Source organism: Tinamus guttatus, unplaced genomic scaffold (genome assembly GCF_059628265.1).
Source record: "Tinamus guttatus ecotype Peru unplaced genomic scaffold, ASM5962826v1 Tinamus_guttatus_pri_ptg001083l, whole genome shotgun sequence".
Taxonomy (NCBI): Eukaryota; Metazoa; Chordata; class Aves; order Tinamiformes; family Tinamidae; genus Tinamus; species Tinamus guttatus.
In genome coordinates, this window is record NW_028289617.1 from 994,512 (window position 1) to 1,015,680 (window position 21,169).

Below are 21,169 nucleotides of genomic sequence, written 5' to 3' on the forward strand. Positions count from 1 at the left end.
GGCTGGACCGTGAGAATCCCTCCCTTACCCTTAACCCGGTACCCTGCACTAAAGGAAACTGCTTGCAAGGGTGAGAATCCTCTAAACATTCAGGAAGAAATGTCCTAGCATTTACCACGTACAAGTAGTGCTTCCCTCATGTATGATGCTAGCAATTCTGTGTTCGAGATTTGGGAAGGCCTCAGGGCATCCTCAAAATGTGTCAAATTAGATTCTTATACCAAGGACAATTAAAAATCAACCTGCTATTAATCCCTAGGGGTAGGGCCTTCCTTCACCTGACCTGCACACGTGTCCCACAGGATGCCCAAAGGGGAAGAACCCCCAGCCCCACCGCGGGGCAGCTCTCAACTCTCCGGGTGCCGCACACAATGGGTCCCCTCAGGGCGCAAGCCACAGGCAAAGGGAAGCTGTCCCGCCCGAGGGATACGGGGCCTGGAGATGCAGGGCCGAACTCCACGAGCCCCTGGGGGACACAGGGCCCTGCAGGGCTGGGACACGCTCAGGGACCATGTCACGGGGGGCAGTGTCCCCGGAGGCAGCTGGTGCAGAAATGGGCTGCTGCCAGGAAGGGCCCCGTGCTGGGGACCACGATGGAGGCTGCTCTGTCCCTCAGCCCCTTGGGGAACAGGGACTATGGCAGGTCCTAGTGCTCTTGTGATTTCCAGATCATCACTGTAGGCACCATCTGCTTCTCCAGCACAGCAGAAGACCTTATGCTGAAGCTGTTCAATGTCCTGACTTCCAGGAGACACAGAGTTTGCTCAGGTTAAGTGCTTGGTAGGATTCCATTGTTTCCTTTCCCCCCTGATGCAGTTAGAGGAGTAGTGAGGACACCTGCAGAACATCTCTCAAGGAGTCAGTGACCAGCAGAGCACACGGTGGCAAGTGCGACATGTGAACCCACCCACTGAGGCAGGTTCCATCTGGGACATGCAGGCATTTCCTGTTCTGTCAGGAATATCAAGCTGCTTCTTGGGAAGTAGCTACTCAAGCGCTGCACAGCGGACATAAGGAGACAGTTCGAGTAGATTTGAGAGCTCCTCAGGAGACAGTGTGGGGCATCCTGCCTTGGCGTCCTAAAGAAAAGTCAAAACACTTCAGGGTTTCTTGGTCAGTGTAAGGAAAAAAAATAAGCAAAAAAAAAAAATGTAGAACTTGTCATATTACAGAGAACTCCTAGAAAATAATATTTGCATTTTCATGGACTATAAGGAGTTTTCTAAGGGGTAGAGCATACATCATAGACAGACGTGGCCAGGAAAAATTAGTAAATAAATAAATAAAAGAACAAAACATTTGCAAACGCCAAGGTCATAAGATAGATTGCAATAACCATCTTACACTGGACAAATACCAACGTAGGAGCTCGGGTATCAGTTTCACTCTGAAACACTGAAGTTCCACATTGCCTGCATGAAGGATATATTCTAGCTTTAAACATTCCAGGATGGCTCAGATTGGAAAGGGCCTTCAGAGACCTTGTTCATCCTCACGCTTTGACAGGGCTACCTCCAGCAGGCGGCCCAAGACCCTGCCCAGACACCTGTTCAGTATTGCCAGGGCTGGAAACTCCACTGCCTTCCTCTGCAGCCTGTTCCTATGCTCAGACACCTTCCTTATTTTCAGAAAAACCTTCCTGTGTTTCAATTTGTGCCCATTACCTTTCATCATTGTCACTGAGCATCACTGAAAAAAATCTGGACCCGTCCTTATCACAGCCTCCCTTTGGATACTTAAGCACATTGATAAAACTCTCCTCTGTCCTCTCTTCTCCAGGCTATGCAGCCCCAGCTCGCTCAGCTACACCTCATATGAGAGAGGCTCCAGTCCCCTAATCGTCTAAGGGGCCCTTAGCTGGACTTACTCCAATAACACCATGTCTCTTCTAGACTGGATCACCCTCCTTCAAACTGCTGCAAGATGCTTTTGTCCAAGAATCAATGCATAAGTTTCACACATAACTCATCATTTCTTAACTGCCAGCAGCTGTAGTTTGGTGAATATCCTAAACACCTCCACCTGCTTCTCAAGAGGGGGCAGCTGCAGTTCAAGGCATCACCTGGCCGGTCCCAGGCCTGCGTTGGGCACCAGGAATGGGTTAGAGTGACAGCAGCTCCTGGCACTCCTGACCTGCTTAAGTTGTAGTGTTTTGGTTAGAAATGCTGCTGTGGTGGTTAATAACCTGGCTCTTTTAAGCTCAAGGAATGAGGAACTTTGCAAAGAGATTGTTAAGCTCCACAAAAAACATTTACACCAGGTTTGTTTTCCACTGAAATGTCACCAAAACCCTGCAATTGAAATGGGTGGGAAGGAACAAGTGGCAGCTGCATCCCGGGCTTGGCCTGGCCATGGTGGCGGCAGTTGGTACCAGGCCATGCCCCGGTGCTCCTGCAGAGAGGCGCTGCGCGAGGGCGCCTGCCTTGGCTGGCAGACGGGTGCGTTTGGCCGCACACCTTGCTGCGCTGCTCCAGCAGCCCCACACTGCCCCTTGCAGAGGCTGTGGGGAGCGGGTGCTGCGGCCCCTTGTGGGGACTCTGCTTGGTGAGGGCAGCACATCCCTGTGCTGTCCAAGGACAGCAACGGCTTCCCATGGACGTCCACGTGGACAGGGACACAGGGCTTCTCATCCATGGCTTCAATAGAGATGGGGCTCCTTGGAGCGGAGGCCCTGGAGGCCACAGCGCTTGCACAAGAGGCCGGCACGGCGGCTCGCGGAGCGCACCGCAAGCACACGGGCTGCTGGCAGGAGGGCGCTGGGCTGGGGCTGAGGTGTGCGGGGGAAGAGAGGCTACGTGTCCTGGTACCTGCCCGTGCTGCACTTGATCCCCTAACCTAGAGCTAAGCACTCAGCTCTTGGGAGTTTGTTCACTTGCTGGGAAGTTCAACCAAACCTGCTTTCCACCCCTGTATTTGGCTGTTTCCCAAGCTGCTTCCAAAGGGGAGAAAAGACCCCCCCTGCTCTGCACAGGTGCCCAGGATGCAGTGTCCCTGTCCCCTGCGCCGCGGGGCTGCACTGCCCCAGGGAGCAGCTCCTGTCCTGCGCACCGGCCTCCCTGATGCCGCCGTGAGCAGCACAGGAACAGGCGCACGGCTTAGAGATCCTCCGCTAAAAGCCAAGTGGCCTCTTCACACATGGCCAAACTCTCATGCCATAAATTAACTCTTTGTGTGCTGCTGAACTGCTGTTGGACCAAAGCAACCAGGGTTTGACACGATCCCAATTCCATATTCTGAGACTGTGTTTGGGGAAGGGGGAGGCAGAGGGAGAGGAGGGTAAATCCCCCTGGTCTATAATCCCTGGCCCATCGCCCTGGATAAAACTGGACCCAAACACTCAGCATGCAATCGCATTCCCAGCACCAAAAGAGTCAAAGTAGAGGGTGCCTTGGCTTCAGCAAGCACAGCACAGGTTTCCATACTTGGGAAAGTCACTCACTTAAAATATATTTACGAAGTTTGGTCTTTAGCTAGAAAAAGGTGACACTGGTTAAGCAGGGTTCTTGTTTCTGAGCTTGTGATGTCAGAGATGCCAAGAGCATTTCCGTTGGAATGAGTGATGCCAAGATCTGGGGACCAGGATGGAGGTTTCTCTGTCCAGCAGCAGCCCCTTGTGGCATGCCAGCAAGCAAGTTGGCCAGCAGCAAGATGCTCCTCTGAGCTCCAGCATTTTGGTGGCAGGGATTGCGCTGCTTGCTTTTGGAGGGTTTTCCCCTGCGTGAGGAGGATCTCCTGCTCCATCTGCTCCTGGCTTTACCGTTCATACCTGAGTGTAAGGAATTCATCTCCATTAGCAAGTGAGCGTTGTAGCCCAGCTCTGTAGCTGGGCAGAGCTGCAGCAGCTGCAGGTCCCTGCTGCTGCTGAGGGCACATTTGTGCCTGCTCTGCCCTCTGCAGCCCTAGGAGGCCGTGGTAGGGGCAGCAGTGCAGGAGCTGCACCAAGGCTGCTCTCAGCCACAGCACATGGCGCCTGCAAGGTGCACGGCAGGACAAGAGAAGGAGCCCAGCAGCACCAGGGGCTCCCAGGCCACCACCAACTCACAAGGGCTCTGCTGAGGACATGCACACCTGGCCCCAGGGCACAACTGCCCTTCGTGCTCATTGCACTACCAAGGAACACGTCTCGACCATGGAAAACAAAATCTTCTTTAGGAAATAGGGCTGTAAGGGCAGGAGTGGAGCAGGGAAGAAAAATGAAGGCATTCAAGGCTGCTTGCAGGGGTGTAAGCAGAGCCCCAATTGGAGTCCGGCCTCTGGGCAGGCAGCCGCCAGCAGCACCATGGGGCTGCGTGAGGAGCCCTCCTTGGCACCCAGGAAGCCCAAGGCCACGCACTGCTCTCTGCCGCCAGGCTCAGCAGTGCCAGGGGGAGTCCAGCACACGCAGACCCTTCCTCACGGCGGCCCCCCTGGCCCCTGCCGCTGTCCTCCTCCCCCCACGGAGCACTGGAACATCCCAGAGGGGCAGTTATCGCCACGGGAACACGGAAGCTTCCCAGGGCTGCGCCTCACAGTGGCCCCAGTGCTGGCCACGCAGCAGCAAGGCCAGGTGAGCAGCAGGGCCGCACAGCACCAGGGGCCACCCGTGGTGCCCACAAGATGCAGGGGAGCTGCGGGGCTGCAGGGCAGCCTGGGCGCTGCCTTCCGGGGGAGGCCCCAAAGCCACCGCACGACACTAGGTGCTCACACCTCTCACATTGCCCTTTTCTCTCCTCCACTTGACCCTGGGCTCCCCACCTGCTAAAGGGTCTGCCAGGAGCAAGGAGCCTGCTGCAGGCAGGTCCAGCAGTGCCTGCTCCATGCCCCACTGCTCCCACACATGGAGACGCCAAGAGGCTCCTGGGACAGAGACCCCCCCTGCGCTCAGAATTGCAAATGACAACAACTGATTTTCTCTTGCAGTCTCTGGACACTAAAGAAAAATGGACAACTCTCCCGTTGAAGAGATGGAATGGGAGAGTTCGGGGCAGGTACTGTGCGTGCAGGCAGAGGCTGTGCAGGGACGGCTGGCGTTTGGCTCTGCGAGAGCAGCCGCAGGGCTGGTGGCAGAGGTGGCAGGGAGCTCTGGCAGGCCTGGGTGCTGGGGCAGAGCTGCGCCAGGGCCAGGAGCGGCCAAGGCCTCGGGGGCTGCTGCCTGAGCCTGGCGCCCTGGCTCTGTGCACCACCTGCCCCGCACATGCAGGGCACACGAGGCCCGGTGCACAGAGCCACATCTGCCACCATGACCGTCCCCTCAAGCTCTCCTGCTCTCTTCCAGGCTGCAAGCACACAAGGCCTGGGTGGCTGCAAGGACGAGGAGCCTATGGATTGGGAAAACTCCTTCTGTGGCATCCAGGTATTTCTCTTACGGCCATCTGCACCGGGAGATGTGCAGCTAGGCATGGCCCATTCCCGTTTTCCTGCTTTTCACTGCAGGAAGAGGGGCCTCTGGGACCTCCCTGCAAACGCTTCTTTCTCTCTTGCAGACTCCACACACAGGGGACCATCCTGAGCCCATGGAGTGGCTCAGTTATGGCAGCAGCCAGGTACAGCCCCCACAGCCACTGGATGCCCTTATCCTTCCTCTTCCCTATGCACCGTCCCCACCAAGGTCTTCTGATCTCTTCCAGATGATGGGGAGCAGTGGCCTGGGCAGCTGCAGCACGGAGGAGCCCATGGATTGGGAGAGCTCCGGGTGCAGCCCCCAGGTATGGTCCCTGCTGCCGGCTGCACGGGCAGAGCTGGGGCTGTGCCCGGCCCCTTGGCGCTGCTCCGCGCTGCCTTTGGGGAGCAGCCGCGCGGGAGCCTGGCCCAGGTGTGCGGGCGCTCTGGCGGGCCGCGGCGCCGGGGCAGAGCTGCACAGGGCGCAGGAGCGCCCAAGGCCTGGGCACCTGCTGCCTCAGCCCCTCTGCCGGCCTCTGGGCTGCGCTGGCCACGCCAAGCCTCTGCCAGGGCACCAATGACGGCAGCGCTGCTGCCAAAGAGCCCGCGCAGCCGCCAAAGAGCCTCTGCTCCACGGGAGCCCCCGAGCCGCTCCTCGGCCCTGCTGATGCCTCCTTTTCCCTTGCAGGCCAAGCTCCCCTTCACTCTGGTTGCTGCCAGGAAGCGCTGGGCCCATGGATGCCAGCGATAACTCGCTTTGTGGATTTTTCTCTATAGACGCTTATAATAGCATTTGTTGTTGTTAATGTTGTTGTTGATATTATTGTTGTTATTGTTGATTATATTGTTGTAATTTTCTTCTTGTTATTGTTTATTAATTTGTTATTTTTATCGTTGTTGTTTAAATATATATTCCTATATCATTGCTTAAATGTTGCATGTTGTTTCCAGGTGATCTCAGGTACTAAAATCATCCGCACCGAAGATGCATTTTTGTGTCACTAAGATTCCAGACCCTAGGGGCAAGTGAGGTCCAGGAAAAGGTCCTTCTAGGACTTCCCCTCACATGTGGCCCTGGGGATGCCACAATGCCTTTGCCGTCTTTTTTCTTTTTCTTATTCTTCTTTTTCTTTTCCTTTTTACTTATTCCATTTTTTTCTCTTTTTCTTTTCGTTTTCCTTTTTTATTCTTTTTTTTCTTACTCTTCTCCCTGTTCTTCTTTTTTCTTCATATATTTTTCATTTCCTTTTCCTTCTTCTTTTCCTTTTCTTTTTCCTTATCTTTTTCCTTATCTTTGTCTTTTTTCTTTTTCTTTATATTTCTTTTTTTCTCTTTTCTCTCATTTTTTTCTTTTTCTTTTTCCTTGTCTTTTTCTTTTTTCTTTTTTTATTTTTATACTTTCTTTTTCCCTTTTCTCTCTCTTTCTCTCTCTCATTCTTTCTCATTTTTTTCTCTCTCTCCCTTTCTTTCTCTCTCACTTTCTTTCTTTGTTTATTTTCGTCTTTCCATTTTTATTTCCTTCTTTCCTACTTTCTTTCCTTCTTTCTTTCCTTCTTTATTTGTCCTCTCTTTCTCCATCTGACTCTTATACCATAATTGCTTATTCCTTGCTACCAGCAGTGTCATTTTGCACAACCGTGTCCTGTTCAGCACGGCTTTGGAACAAAACCTGCACTCTCTCTGAGGCGGGCAGCCTCACAACACCTGCTTGCTCTGCTTCATTCCCTCCCAACAATTATACCAGCCTTCTCATACCGTGCTACTAGCAGAGACACCCTGTTCATTCACCTCCCACAAAATACAGGCCTCACAGCTAAAACCACTAACCATTGCATGCTTGGTGAAGACCCAAATATGGCCCCTGCTTCCTTTCCTCCCTTCCCAGCACAGGCACCATGGCTACTCACACATTTCCCTGAGCAGTATTACCCTACTAAAAAGCTGCCCCCAACACCCACACATTGCACACAAAATCTCTGTCAACAACATTCTTGTCTCCTCTGGCCTAGGATAAATCACCTGCCCTGCTTAACTTCCTCCCTCCAACAATATGTATAGAATGGGGGTGTAAAAAGCACAAACAGACGCTGATGTCACAAAAGCATGTATTGGAAATTGCATGTACTTTTCAAGGACTGCTCAAATAGGGGACTGGGAAGTCTTCTGGAGGCACCCACTGACAATGAACAACTCAACTCACTTGTGGTTCAAGGAGCGGAGAATCTTACTCAACTTGCTTGAAGATTCTGGCAGGATCACCTTACGAGGATGCCCTTATCACAGCCATGTCTTCTTCCTCCTAATGCTGTAACTGACAGGGCCTAGCACTGATAAGCTGGGCAAGAATCGGGAATGAAACCTCCTGAGGATGGACCATGAGAATCTCTTACCTCCCCTTAACCTGGCACCCTGTGCTAAGGAAACTCCTTGCAAGGATGAGAACCCTGCACATTCAGGAAAAAATGTGCTAGCATTTACCAGGTACAAGCAGTGCTTCCCTCATGTATGATGCTAGCAATTCTGTGTACGAGACATGGGAAGGCCTCAGGGCATCCTGAATATGTGTCAAATTAGATACTTATACCAAGGACAATTAAAAATCCACCTGCTATTAATTCCTAAGTGCAGAACCTTCCTTCACCTGACCTTCACACATGTCCCACAGGATGTGCAAAGTGGAAGTAGCCCCAGCCCCACTGTGGGGCAGCTCTCAACTCTCCAGGAGCTGTCCCTGCAGTGCCCAAGCCACAGGCAAAGGGGAGCTGTCGCACCCCAAGGACACAGGGCCTGGAGAGGCAGGACCAAGCTCGCCAAGGTCACCAAAACCCTGCAATTGAAATGGATGGGAAGGAATGAGTGGCAGCTCCGACCAGGGATTGGCCTGGCCATGCTGGCAGCAACTGCTACCAGTCCATGCCCCGGAGCTCGTGCAGAGAGGCGCTGCGCGAGGGCGCCTGCCTTGGCTGGCAGACGGGTGCGTTTGGCCGCACACCTTGCTGCGCTGCTCCAGCAGCTCCACACTGCCCCTTGCAGAGGCCGTGGGGAGCGGGTGCTGCGGCCCCCTGTGGGGACTCTGTTTGTTGAGGGCAGCGCATCCCTGTGCTGCCCAAGGACAGCAACAGCTTCCCATGGACGTCCACGTGGACAGGGACACAGGGCTTCTCATCCATGGCTTCAATAGAGACGGGGCTCCTTGGAGCGGAGGCCCTGGAGACCACAGCGCTTGCACAAGAGGCCGGCACGGCGGCTCGCAGAGCGCACCGCGAGCACACGGGCTGCTGGCAGGAGGGCACTGGGCTGGGGCTGAGGTGTGCGGGGGAAGAGGGGCTACGTGTCCTGGTACCTGCCCGTGCTGCACTTGATCCCCTAACCTAGAGCTAAGCACACGGCACTTGGCGGTTTGTTCACTTGCCGGGAAGTTCAACCAAACCCACTTTCCATCCCTCTTATAGGCTGTTTCCCAAGCTGCTCCCGAAGGAGAGAAATGACCCCCTGCACTGCACAGGTGCCCAGGGCACTGTGTCCCTGTTCCCCACACCTCAGGGCTGCACTGCCCCAGGGAGCAGCTCCTGCCCTGTGCACCGGCCTCCCCAATACCACCGTGAGCAGCACAGGAACAGGCGCAAAACTTAGAGATCCTCCGCTAAAAGCAACATTGCGTCTCCACACATGGCCAAACTCTCATGCCATAAAGTAACTTTTTGGGTCGTGCTGAACTGATGCTGGAGCCAAAGCAACCAGGGTTTGATATGTTCCCAATTCCGTATTCTGAGACTGTTTGGGGAAGGGAAAGGCAGAGGCAGAGGAGGGTAAAACCCCTCTGGTCTATAATCCCTGGCCCATCGCCCCAGATAATACTGGAGTCAAACACTCAGTCTGCAATCGCACTCCCAGCACCAAAAAACTCAAAGGAGAGGGCACCTTGGCTTCAGCAAGCACAGCACAGATTTCCATACTTGGGAAAGTCAGTGACTTAAAATATATTTACCAAGTTTGGTCTTTACTTAGAAAAAGGTGACACTGGATAAGCAGGGTTCTTTTTTCTGAGCTTCTGATGTCAGAGATGCAAAGAACATTTCTGTTGGCATGAGTGATGCCAAGATCTGGGGACCAGGATGGAGGTTTCTCTGTCCAGCAGCAGCCCCTTGTGGCATGCCAGCAAGCAAGCTTGGCCAGCAGCAAGATGCTCCTCTGGGCACCTGCACTTAGGTTCAGGGATTGCACTGCTTGCTTTTGGAGGGTTTTCCCCTGCATGAGGGGGATCTCCTGCTCCATCTGCTCCTGGCTTTACGGTTCATACTCGAGTGTCAGGAATCCATCTCCGTTAGCAAGTGACCATCTTAGCCCAGCGCTGGGCAGAGCTGCAGCAGCTGAGGGCACATTTGTGCCTGCTCTGCTCTCTGCAGCCCTAGGGAGCCGTGGCAGGGGCAGCAGTGCAGGAGCTGCACCAAGGCTGCTCTCAGCCACAGCACATGGCGCCTGCAAGGTGCACGGCAGGACAAGAGAAGGAGTCCAGCAGCACCAGGGGCTCTCAGGCCACCACCAACTCACAAGGGCTCTGCTGAGGACATGCACACCTGGCCCCGGGCACAACTGCCCTTCTCGCTCATTGCACTACCAAGGAACACGTCTCGACCATGGAAAACAAAACCTTCTTTAGGAAACAGGGCTGTAAGGGCAGGAGTGGAGCAGGAAAGAAAGATCAAGGCATTGAAGGCTGCTTGCAGGGGTCGAAGCAGAGCCCCAAGTGCAGCCCGGCCTCTGGGCAGGCAGCCGCCAGCAGCACCATGGGGCTGCGTGAGGAGCCCTCCTTGGCACCCAGCAAGCCCAAGGCCACGCACTGCTCTCTGCTGCCAGGCTCATCAGTGCCAGGGGGAGTCCAGCACACACAGACCCTTCCTCACGGCGGCCCCCCTGGCCCTTGCCGCTGCCCTCCTCCCCCCACGCAGCAGTGGAACATCCCAGAGGGGCAGTTATCGCCACGGGAACACGGAAGCTTCCCAGCGCTGCGCATCACAGTGGCCCCAGTGCTGGCCACGCAGCAGCAAGGCCAGGTGAGCAGCAGGGCCGCGCAGCACCAGGGGCCACCCGTGGTGCCCACAAGATGCAGGGGAGCTGCGGGGCTGCAGGGCAGCCTGCGCGATGCCTCCCAGGGGAGGCCCCAAAGCCACTGCGCGACACCTGGCACTCACACCTCTCACATTGCCCTTTCCTCTCCTCCACTTGGCACTGGGCTCCCCGCCTACCTGCCAAAGGGCCTGCTGGAGGCAAGGGGAGTGATGCAGGCTGGCCCAGCACTTCCTGCTCTGTGCCCCACTGCTCCCGCACATGGAGATGCCAAGAGGCTCCTGGGACAGAGATCCCTGCTCTCATGGCTGCAAATGTAAACAATTCCATTCCGTTGCAGACTCAGGACAGTGAAAAAAATGGATAAATGTGAAGTCGAAGAAATGGAATGGGAGAGCTCAGTGCAGGTACTGTGCATGCAGGCAGAGGCTGTGCGGGGACGGCTGGCCTTTGGCTCTTCGAGAGCAGCCGCAGGGCTGGTGGCAGAGGTGGCAGGGAGCTCTGGCAGGCCTGGGTGCTGGGGCAGAGCTGCGCCAGGGCCAGGAGCGGCCAAGGCCTCGGGGGCTGCTGCCTGAACCTGGCGCCCTGGCTCTGTGCACCGCCTGCCCCGTGCACGCAGGGGAAATGAGGCCCCATGCACAGAGCCAGATCTGCCACCATGACTGTCCCCCTATGCTCTCCTGCTCTCTTCCAGAGCCCAGGAACCCACAGCCTGGCTGGATGCAGCCAGGATGAAGAGCCTATGGAGTGGGAGACCTCTAGCTGTGCCCTCCAGGTATTGCTGCTGCTGCCGGGTGCACATGGACAGCTGGGGATGGGGTTGGCCCCTTCTCGCTTTCCTGATTCTCGCTGCAGGAAGAGGGGCCCTGGGGCCAGACCTCCCCAGCTCTGGGACTTGTCTTGAAAATGCCTCCCTCTCTCTTACAGGCTCCCCACATGGATAGGGGGCCTTCAGGGGACCACCCTGAGCCTATGGAGTGGCTCAGTTACGGCAGCAGCCAGGTACAGCCCCCGTAGCCCCTGGATGCCCTTGCCCTTCCTCTTCCCCACACACCGTCCCCACCAAGGTCTCCTCCTCTCTTCCAGACCGTGGGGAGCATCACCCTGATCGGCTGCAGCCAAGAAGAGCCGATGGACTGGGAGAGCTCCGGCTGCAGCCCCCAGGTATGGTCCCTGCTGCCGGCTGCACGGGCAGAGCTGGGGCTGTGCCCGGCCCCTTGGCGCTGCTCCGCGCTGCCTTTGGGGAGCAGCCGCGCGGGAGCCTGGCCCAGGTGTGCGGGCGCTCTGGCGGGCCGCGGCGCCGGGGCAGAGCTGCACAGGGCGCAGGAGCGCCCAAGGCCTGGGCACCTGCTGCCTCAGCCCCTCTGCCGGCCTCTGGGCTGCGCTGGCCACGCCAAGCCTCTGCCAGGGCACCAATGACGGCAGCGCTGCTGCCAAAGAGCCCGCGCAGCCGCCAAAGAGCCTCTGCTCCACGGGAGCCCCCGAGCCGCTCCTCGGCCCTGCTGATGCCTCCTTTTCCCTTGCAGACCAAGCTCCCCTTCGCTCTGGCTGCTGCTGGGAAGCACTGGGCCCAGGGACTGCAGCAATAACTTCTTATCTGGATTTTTCATTAGAGACTTTTATAGTAGTATTTGTTCCTGTTGATATTGTTGATATTCCTGTTGTTAGTTTTATTGATATTGTTTTTATTATTGTTGTTGTTATCGTTTAATATATTGTTCTGTTTTTGTTGTTGTTTAAATATATATTCCTGTATCATTGTTTTAGTGTTGTATGTTTTATCCAAGTGATGTCAGGCACTAAAATCATCCCCACTGAAGATGTGTGTGTGTAGTGCTAAGATTTCAAACCCTAGGAGCAAGGGAGGGCCTGCAAAGGTTCCCTCTAGGACTTTCTTCACACATGGCCCTTTGGGATGTCCCAGCCAGTTTTCCATCTGTTTTTTTTCTTCTTCTTTTTCACTTATTCTATTCTTCATTTTCTTTTTCTTTTCCCTTTTCGTTTTTTTTTTTGTTTTCCTTTTAATCTTTTCCTAATGCTGTTTTGTTTTCTTTTCTCTTTTTCCCTTTCTTCTTTCCATTTCCAATTCTTTTTATTTCTTCTTATTTTTTTTTTCCTTCTTGGAAATTGTGGCACAGAAAAAGAGTGTAGGACATGATGAAGCCAAAGAGCATTCCCAACCGGCAGCGGGGATCGCAGCTCTGCTCAACACTCAGGCGCTCCCCTTCTAAATGCCTGCACTCAAGCAGTGCCAGGAGAGGACAAGCTCATCCTCAGGAGAGCAGTCATTGCTCTCTGGAAAGGAAGGGAGCCTCCAAGGCCAGGCCTGCAAAGGAACAATGGTTCTTTTCCAGCAATGTGCATCCATTCCAATGCCAGGCTGTGGGATTTCTTGCTCCCTTATGGAGCTGGGAATAAGTGTATGGTGCCTGACAAAACAGGACAAGCAAGGAAGAAGACGAGGAGGTTGTTGGCAGATGAGATGGAAGGCAGCACTGCCAGGCCCAGCGGGAGTCGTGCGGCACACGGGGAGCAGCTGAGTGCGCCCAACATCCTGGCTCATTGCGGCCAATGACCACCTGCAGGAACCAGCTCTCACGCACATGCTTGCCCCATCCTGCTTCACTGCTTTAGCCCTCTCTTCAGCTTCCCCCAAAGAAGATGTCCTGCTTCTGCTGCATCTCTGCATGGCTCTTGCTTCAGGAGACAGGCCAAGAAGGCAGCCTCAGATCCCGAAGGAACCACAAGCGTCCCATGGTCCTGATGTGCAGGCACCGCATGGGGCAGGGAGCACTCCAGGATGGGGAAAGGTCTCCCCAGCATGGACCCAGCAACAACCCTTGGTATCTCAGCCCACCACAGCCCTCCTGCTTGGGCAGCCACCCCCTGCAACCTGCCCCTGCTGACTCCTGTGAATGTCCAATGTTTGACTAGTGCTGGAAATGGCCAAAGTGACAGACCAATCCGTGACAAATGCCCTGCGGCCCCTTCACAGCCAGGCCATGCAACCAAGGACACCCAGCTCAGCAAACGTCCTTTTCCTCTCCGGACCCTCTCCAGCCCAGCCCAGCCCCTCTCCAGCTCTCCCCACCTGCCCTGCCCTCTCCCAGCCCACCCAGCAGAGCAGACCAGGCTGGGGGTGGCCCCACAGCAGTGCCCCCCGCAGGGCACTCACCCCACAGCCCCAGCCCCACTGTGGGCACAGCAGCTCCAGGGGACAGGGCTGTGTGTGTCAGGTGCCCCATCAATCCATTCCAAGCTGGAACTGGCCCCCATATGGACACAGAGGACAGGGACACCTCTCACATTGCCCTATTCTCTCCTCCACTTGACCCTGGGCTCCCCACCTGCTAAAGGGGCTGCCAGGAGCAAGGAGCCTGCTGCAGGCATGTCCAGCAGTGCCTGCTCCATGCCCCACCGCTCCCACGCATGGAGACGCCAAGAGGCTCCTGGGACAGAGACCCCCCCCTTGCGCTCAGAATTGCAAATGACAACAACTCCTTTTCTCTTGCAGTCTCTGGACACTAAAAAAAATGGACAACTCTCCCGTTGAAGAGATGGAATGGGAATGCTCGGGGCAGGTACTGTGCGTGCAGGCAGAGGCTGCGCGGGGATGGTTGGCGCTTGGCTCTGCGAGAGCAGCCGCAGGGCTGGTGGCAGAGGCGGCAGGGAGCTCTGGCAGGCCTGGGTGCTGGGGCAGAGCTGCACCAGGGCCAGGAGCGGCCAAGGCCTCGGGGGCTGCTGCCTGAGCCTGGTGCCCTGGCTCTGTGCACCGACTGCCCCGCGCACGCAGGGGACACGAGACCCCATGCACAGAGCCAGTGCTGCCACCGTGACCGTTCCCACAAGCTCTCCTGCTCTCTTCCAGACTCTGGCAGCCCAAGGCCTGGGCAGCTGCAGTTGTGAGGAGCCCATGGACTGCGAGAGCTCCAGCTGCAACATCCAGGTATTACCCCAGCTTCTGGCAGCATGAGAAGAGGTGGGGTTGGGCCTGGCCCCTTCCCTCTTTCCTGTTTCCCAGATGAGGAAGAGACGTCCTGGGGACTAGGGAGCACCGGCTCTGGGACGTGTCCTGCAAAAGGCTCTTGCTCTCTTGCAGGCTCCATGCACGAATGGGCGCCCCACAGGGGACCAGCCTGAGGCAATGGAGTGGCTCAGTTCTGGCAGCAGCCAGATACAGTCCTTGCAGCCACTGGATGCCCTTCTCCTTCCTCTTCCCCAAGCACCGTCCCCACCAAGGTCTCCTACTCTCTTCTAGATGATGGGGAGCAGTGGCCTGGTTGGCTGCAGCCAGGAGGAGCCCATGGACTGGGAGAGCTCCAGCTGCAGCCCCCAGGTATGGTCCCTGCTGCCGGCTGCACGGGCAGAGCTGGGGCTGTGCCCGGCCCCTTGGCGCTGCTCCGCGCTGCCTTTGGGGAGCAGCCGCGCGGGAGCCTGGCCCAGGTGTGCGGGCGCTCTGGCGGGCCGCGGCGCCGGGGCAGAGCTGCACAGGGCGCAGGAGCGCCCAAGGCCTGGGCACCTGCTGCCTCAGCCCCTCTGCCGGCCTCTGGGCTGCGCTGGCCACGCCAAGCCTCTGCCAGGGCACCAATGACGGCAGCGCTGCTGCCAAAGAGCCCGCGCAGCCGCCAAAGAGCCTCTGCTCCACGGGAGCCCCCGAGCCGCTCCTCGGCCCTGCTCATGCCTCCTTTTCCCTTGCAGACCAAGCTCCCCTTCACTCTGGCTGCTGCCAGGAAGCGCTGGGCATGAGGACTCCGGCCATAACCTTTTATTTGGATTTTTCTGAAGAGCCTTTTATACCAGTATTTGTTCTTGTTCATATTGTTGATGTTGTTGTTAGTTTTATTGATATTGGGTTTTTTGTTGTTACTGTTTATTATATTGTTATTTTTATTGTTATTGTTTAAATATATATTCCTGTATCATTGTTTTAGTGTTGCGTCTTTCTTTCCAATCGAGCTCTGGCACAAAAATCATCCCCACTGCAGGTCTGTGTGTGTAGCCCCACGATTTCAGACCCTAGGGACAAGAGAGGGCCAGTATAAAGTCCATCTAGGACTTGCCTTCACACGTGGCCCTGGGGATGCTACACTCCCTTTCCCATCTTCTTTTACTTCTTTTTCTTTTTTCTATCTCTTATCCTTGTGTTTTCCATCTCCTTTGTTTATTCTGTCTGCTTCTGTTTTTTTCCTGTTTCTGTTTCATTTCTTTCTCTCTCTTTTTTTTTCCTTTCTGTGTCTTTTTCTTTCTCTTTTTCTTTTCCTGTGTCTGTTCCTGTTCGTGCTTCATCATTCTCATCTTCTGGCAGCCTGAGCAGGCAGTGCCCACAGCGCTGCTCCTCCTGGCACTGGTTCTGTTCCTGGACAAACCTCTCTCTCAGCAGCATCAACAGGTTGCCATGAGCTCACTCTATCCCAGGAGCCTGAGCCAGCTCAGGAGCAGAGGCCCAGCTGTACTCATGAATTTCTCCATCCCTCGTGCTCCTTCCTCCTGTGGAATGTTTGCTGGAATGGACTGAAATAATCAGCAGTGATCCCTGTCTAAGCACTGATGGAAGATTGATGCCAGCATTGCAGTTGTTCTCATCAGAGGATGGTAATTTGCAAGAGGTGGGAATGTCCCACTCTGGAAGACCCTATTGGCATCTCTTAGCTGGGCAGGACCCCTAGATGGGGACGAGAAGAGAGCTCATTTTCCCAGAGTTCAGGTATTGACTCAGATGAGCCAGGTTGGGTTTCTCCGGCTGGCCTAGGAGGCCCTGGGCTGGAGGGGAATTCAGATCTTTCCCATGTGCTCTACAAAAGCACCCAGGAGGTGGGATTCTCCCTGTGCAGGCAGAAGGGAGCACAGCAAGGCTGTGTGCAAGCAAGATCCTGCTCTATGCTCCCTTTTAAATATCTGGGGATGGAGGGGGAAAGCCAGCTGCTCACACACAAGCACATGGTGACACTGAAAGCGAGCGAGGTGCTTGAAGGCATGCACCTACTTCCGTCAAGAGCATGAACTGGGGACCAGGTAGGGAGTTGGTGACCTGAAAGGACACCACATGCCCACTGCCACCAGAGCTCCTCGACTAGGCAGCTGAGGCACATGCAGACACTGCAAGCACTTGATGTCGATCAGTGCAGGCACCTGACTCAGTGACACCAAAACAGGCCCACAGGGACAGGTGGGCTGCCTGGGGTGTCCAGCACAACCCCATGTCTCTAGCAGATACAGCAGGGCACCTATAGGAAAACCAGGACCCTTTGGAGTGGTTTCCTGACAGCGTCCAAACAACTGGATGCCACCACTGCCTTAGGCCAAGTCCTCCTTATGTACAGTCAAGCGTGCTTCAGAAATGGGAGAGGCACATCACCCCAAGGTCTCTGCGCTAGTCGCTGCACCCTTAACACCTTCTATCACTCCCTCCACTGAAACTCTTCACACCCCTAGAGGAAATGAAGAGGAAATGGGCTAAAGGTGACCTCAGGCTGCCAAATCACAGGCTGACCAGATACAGGGACTTCTTCACTAACTTGATGTTATGATGTTATGATGAAGCAGTCCTGTCCCACATGCTGATCACTGAGGGATGCCACTAATAGCCAGCTGCCGCTTGGCAGCACTGCACTGCTGATCACTGTTCTCAGTGAGCGTGATACTCCATCCACCTGCTTTATGGTCCACTCTGCAGATCAGTTCACAATTTGACTAGAAGGAGACTATAAGAAACCTTTCCAATGCCCTTGCTAAAGCGAGAGTTCACAAAATCCCCTGCTTTGTCCTTTTGAACACAGGCTTTCCTCTTGAGGTGGAAGGCAACCAGGTTGCTCTGGGAAGGGCTAACTTTACTCTTGTATCAGGTTGGTAGGTGGTTTCACCAGGGAAAACTCCTGGCTCCTGTCCCAGTGCTGCTCAGCTACAAAAATTATTGTTAGTTTGTCCTTAAACTCTCTTGAAATTCCCTTTGCTGCTGCTTGTCCTTGTTGTCTCTTGTCCTTTCCTGACCTTGGCCCCAATCAGACTTTCACCGAGGACAGTCACACCTTCACCTCTAAGCGCAGCCTTGCTGGGGTCTCCAGGCACCGCGCAGGCAGGCCTGCTCCATGGTAGGAGAGGGGTCTGCAGAGAGTGGGGCTGCCTTGGGGACCCTCAGCAACAGGCAGCAGAGCAGGGGCACATTGCAGGCACCTGGCGGTGACAAGAAGGCAGGAGCGTCCCTCCTCCCTGGGGGCAGACGCCTTCTGAGAGCAAGGGCACGCTGGAGATGTGGGGGACCCTGGACCCTTCCACAAGGCTTCACACACGGTCTGTTTTTCTCCTGCTTTGGTTGTTTTCCCCACAGATTCATTTTCACTAGTATTCTTACACTTTGCCACTTCTTCCCACATTTTTCCCACATTTTCCACTACTTTGATAATTTTCCCACACTTTGACTTTTTTTCCTTCTCTTTCACAATTATTCCCTCCCATGCTTGTGACCATTTTCCCACACTTGTGAAGATTTTCCTACCCTTCCATCTTTTACCCAACCTCTCCTTCTTTTCCCATGTGTTCTCGATATTACTGAGCTCTTGGTGTTCTTGCGCTTTCCTTTTTTCCCATCACTTCACACTCTTTCCACTTTTGTAACCATTCCCACACTTTTGACCATATTCCTACACTATCGTTCCTTACCCATGTTTTTCCCTGTTTTCCATGATCTGGACACTTCTCAAAATATTTTTGCACCTCTTCCCGCCATTTCAATTTCTTTTCCAAAGCTTACATTTGCAATCTATTATTTTCCAACTCTTGCGCTCATTTGCCACACTTTCGCACTTTTCCCTATGCTTTTAGTAATTTTTCCATGCTTTCCCTTCTTTCCCTTCCTTTAACTGTTCTCCTACACTTGCCATATTCTTCCCACGCATTTCCCCTTCTAGAACCTTGTTAAAAACCCTGTACATACCAATAAAACCGAAAATGATTTCTTACATATTAAGACGATAGCTAATGTCTCTTAGCTAGGCAGGTCAACTAGATGGGGACAAGAACAATTTCTTTACATATTGATTGCAATTAATAAATGGTATTAACTCCCTTCTCCACTCTTGCCACTCAGTGCTGCACCCACAGGGCAGGAATTTCGGGGGTGGTAAATGAGTGTGGGCAGAAACAAGCCCATGTTGGGAACCTAAGCACAAGAGTCCCAAGTGTTTTGTCTTTTCCTGGTGGCCGGTTGGGATTGGTGTCACATGGAGCTGGGGGGATGCAAAACGCGGCTGTTCCCATGTGCTGACCTGATGGTCGAGCAGGTGGCCACGCTGGTGAGGAGAGCCTCAAAGTGGGAGCAAATCGGGGAGGAGGAGGACTCCAAAAAGGGTGAGGAAGTGATGGCCTGGGATGGCAAGGAATAGCCACGGAGTGATGTGGGAAAGAGAAGCGCAGGGAGGGAGCAGCGGGATGCAGGGAGCTCTGCCTTGGAGTGAACCAAGAGGCAATCGAGAGCACAGGGGCGAGGACGGGGGTGGCCTCGTGGTGGGTGTCTGCTATGGAGCGCCTGACGAGGGGCAGCCTCTGCAAGGCCCGGGGAGCGCAGAGCTGTGGAGAGGACAACTCGTCCTGCGCCCCAGGGACCTGCTCAGGAGTAGGGAGAGGAGGTGCCTGGTGTCCCCATGGCGACTCCCAGGGCTTTGTGATGGGGGTGGCATCACACTCACAGGCCACTGTGATGGGGCAGTCCCCAAGGTGACCGTGTCCCTGCTAGGGTCTTCACTCTGAGGAGAGCGGCGCAACCAGCAGGGAGCAACTCCCCTTGGTGCCCGTGCGAGAGGTCCTCAGAGAGGTTCCTAGAGATGGAGAAGGAACAGCAGGGTAATTCCTGCTCCTCATCCACGGAAAGGAACTCCAGTGCACAAGACTGCACGAGTGAGGTGAGTGGTGAGGCTGGAGGGAGAGGTGGGAGGCAGGGCCAGGACCCACATGGAGAGCACGAGGATGGCGAGGAAGGAGCCCTGGGTCACGATAGTGGGGCAGGAGCTCCTCCAGTGAGGGGACTTGTATTCCTGGGCGTGGGAAAAGCAGTCTGACCTACACCCTCCCACTGTACTCAGTGCCAGTGAGGACGCACCTTGAATACTGTATTCAGATTTGGGCATGGGAAAAACGTTGAGGTGCTGGAATATTTCCAAAGGGCAACAAAGTTGGTGAAGGGTCTGGAGCACAGACCTTATGAGGAGCGGCTGAGGGAGCTGGGGTTATTTAGTATGGAGAAGAGAGGCTCAGGGGTGACCTTATTGCTCTCTACAACTACCTGAAAGGAGGGTGCAGTGAGGGGAGGCTGATCTCTAACATACTGATAGGAAAAGAAGAAATGGCTTCAGGTTGCACCAGGAGAGGAACTGGTTAGATACTAGGAAAACTTTCCACATGGGAAGAATTGTAAAGCATTGGAAGAGGCTGCCCAGGGCGGTGGTGGAGTCACTGTTCCTGGCAGTGTTCAAGAAACGTGTAGATGAGGCATGTAGGGATATGTATAGCAGGTGTGGTGCTGAAGGGTTTACAGTTGGCCTTGATGGTTTTGAAAATCTTTCCCAAACATAATGATTCCATGATCTGGATGCCCCAAGGCCCACATGAACCCCATGAGCTCTGTGCTGAGGGCAGAGAGCAGGTACGGGCCAAGCTCAGCCGGATTTTGCTCAGCCAAGAGGTTCCCTTCGACACGACGCTGGGGTTTCCTGTGCTTAGGAGCTGCTCGTACCAACACAAGTGTCCCCATCACAGGCCTCCTTCTCCCCACAGGTGGGCCAGCAGGAGCTGCCCGCAGCAGTGCAGCGCAGACGGACCCCAGCTTCGTCCCACCAAAGGGACTGGCTGTCGCCGCTGCCCAGCCCTCAGGGCTCACGCTGCTCCCAACATGGCATCGCACAGGTACAGAGCTGAGCGGCGGTGACAGCCAAGCATCCATCTGGGAAGCATGGAGGGAGGGAAAAGGAAAAGTAACCTGGCCTGTGTGGTGGGCTTCGATTGCAGGCGGTGGAGGACAAGGCCAGTGATGTCTTCTGCACAGTGCAAGATCTGCATCCCTCCACCGGCCCTGTAAGGAAGAGTCCTTTAGGACCCAGCAGGACACGTCTTGGCAGGGTTCCTGGAAAAGCGGGGACATCAGACGTGCCCAGCTTCCCACCTCTCCCAGCCAAGGCAGCTTGGCAGACACAGGGAGGCTTGGAGGACTCTGCAGTGAAACCAGCAGGATCTGCAAGTCACACCAAGCTGCCTGCTCTGGAAACGTCCTGCAGGTCTTCACCCAAAGGCAGGGCCTTTGCCCTGGACAAGGAAGAGGTGGCCAGGAAAGTCCTGGACAGAATGAACATGGCTTTGGAGAGGGTGGCTGCAAATTCCAGCAAAGCTGCTGCCAGGGAATGCTTCCCACCTGTTCCTGGTGCTGGGGTGGCTCTGGACTCAGGGAAGAGAAGGGAAGAGCAGAAGCTCAAGCCATCGCGTCTTGCCCTGCCTCCACTTCAAAGACCCCAGCAAGAAACTAGTGCTCTCATCCAGGTGAATCAAGAGCATGTGCAGTTCCTGCCTCAATCCAGGCCTGAGTCTTCAACATCATCAGTGGGAGAAGGCAGGATATTTCAAGGGGATGATGAGAGGATGAGTCTATCCCTGAAAAGCCAGCAGCTCTTGGGAAGCTCCTCCTTTTTCCTGAGAGCACAGAGCATTCCTCCTGAAGGGCAAGTGCCTGCAATGGAGAATCCTCAAGAAGCAGCGGCCTGTT

The 21,169-nt window shown here is 55.0% G+C and overlaps 1 protein-coding gene across 1 annotated transcript in view; it reads left to right on the forward strand.

Annotated features, from left to right (window-relative positions):
* Positions 1 to 21,169, forward strand: part of LOC148590839 (uncharacterized) — a 191,267-nt gene that overhangs the window by 137,746 nt on the left and 32,352 nt on the right. The window contains exon 6 of the mRNA XM_088538416.1: positions 20,422 to 21,125. Coding sequence (XP_088394542.1) covers positions 20,422 to 21,125 — 704 coding nt within the window. The remainder of the gene's footprint in view (positions 1 to 20,421; positions 21,126 to 21,169) is intronic.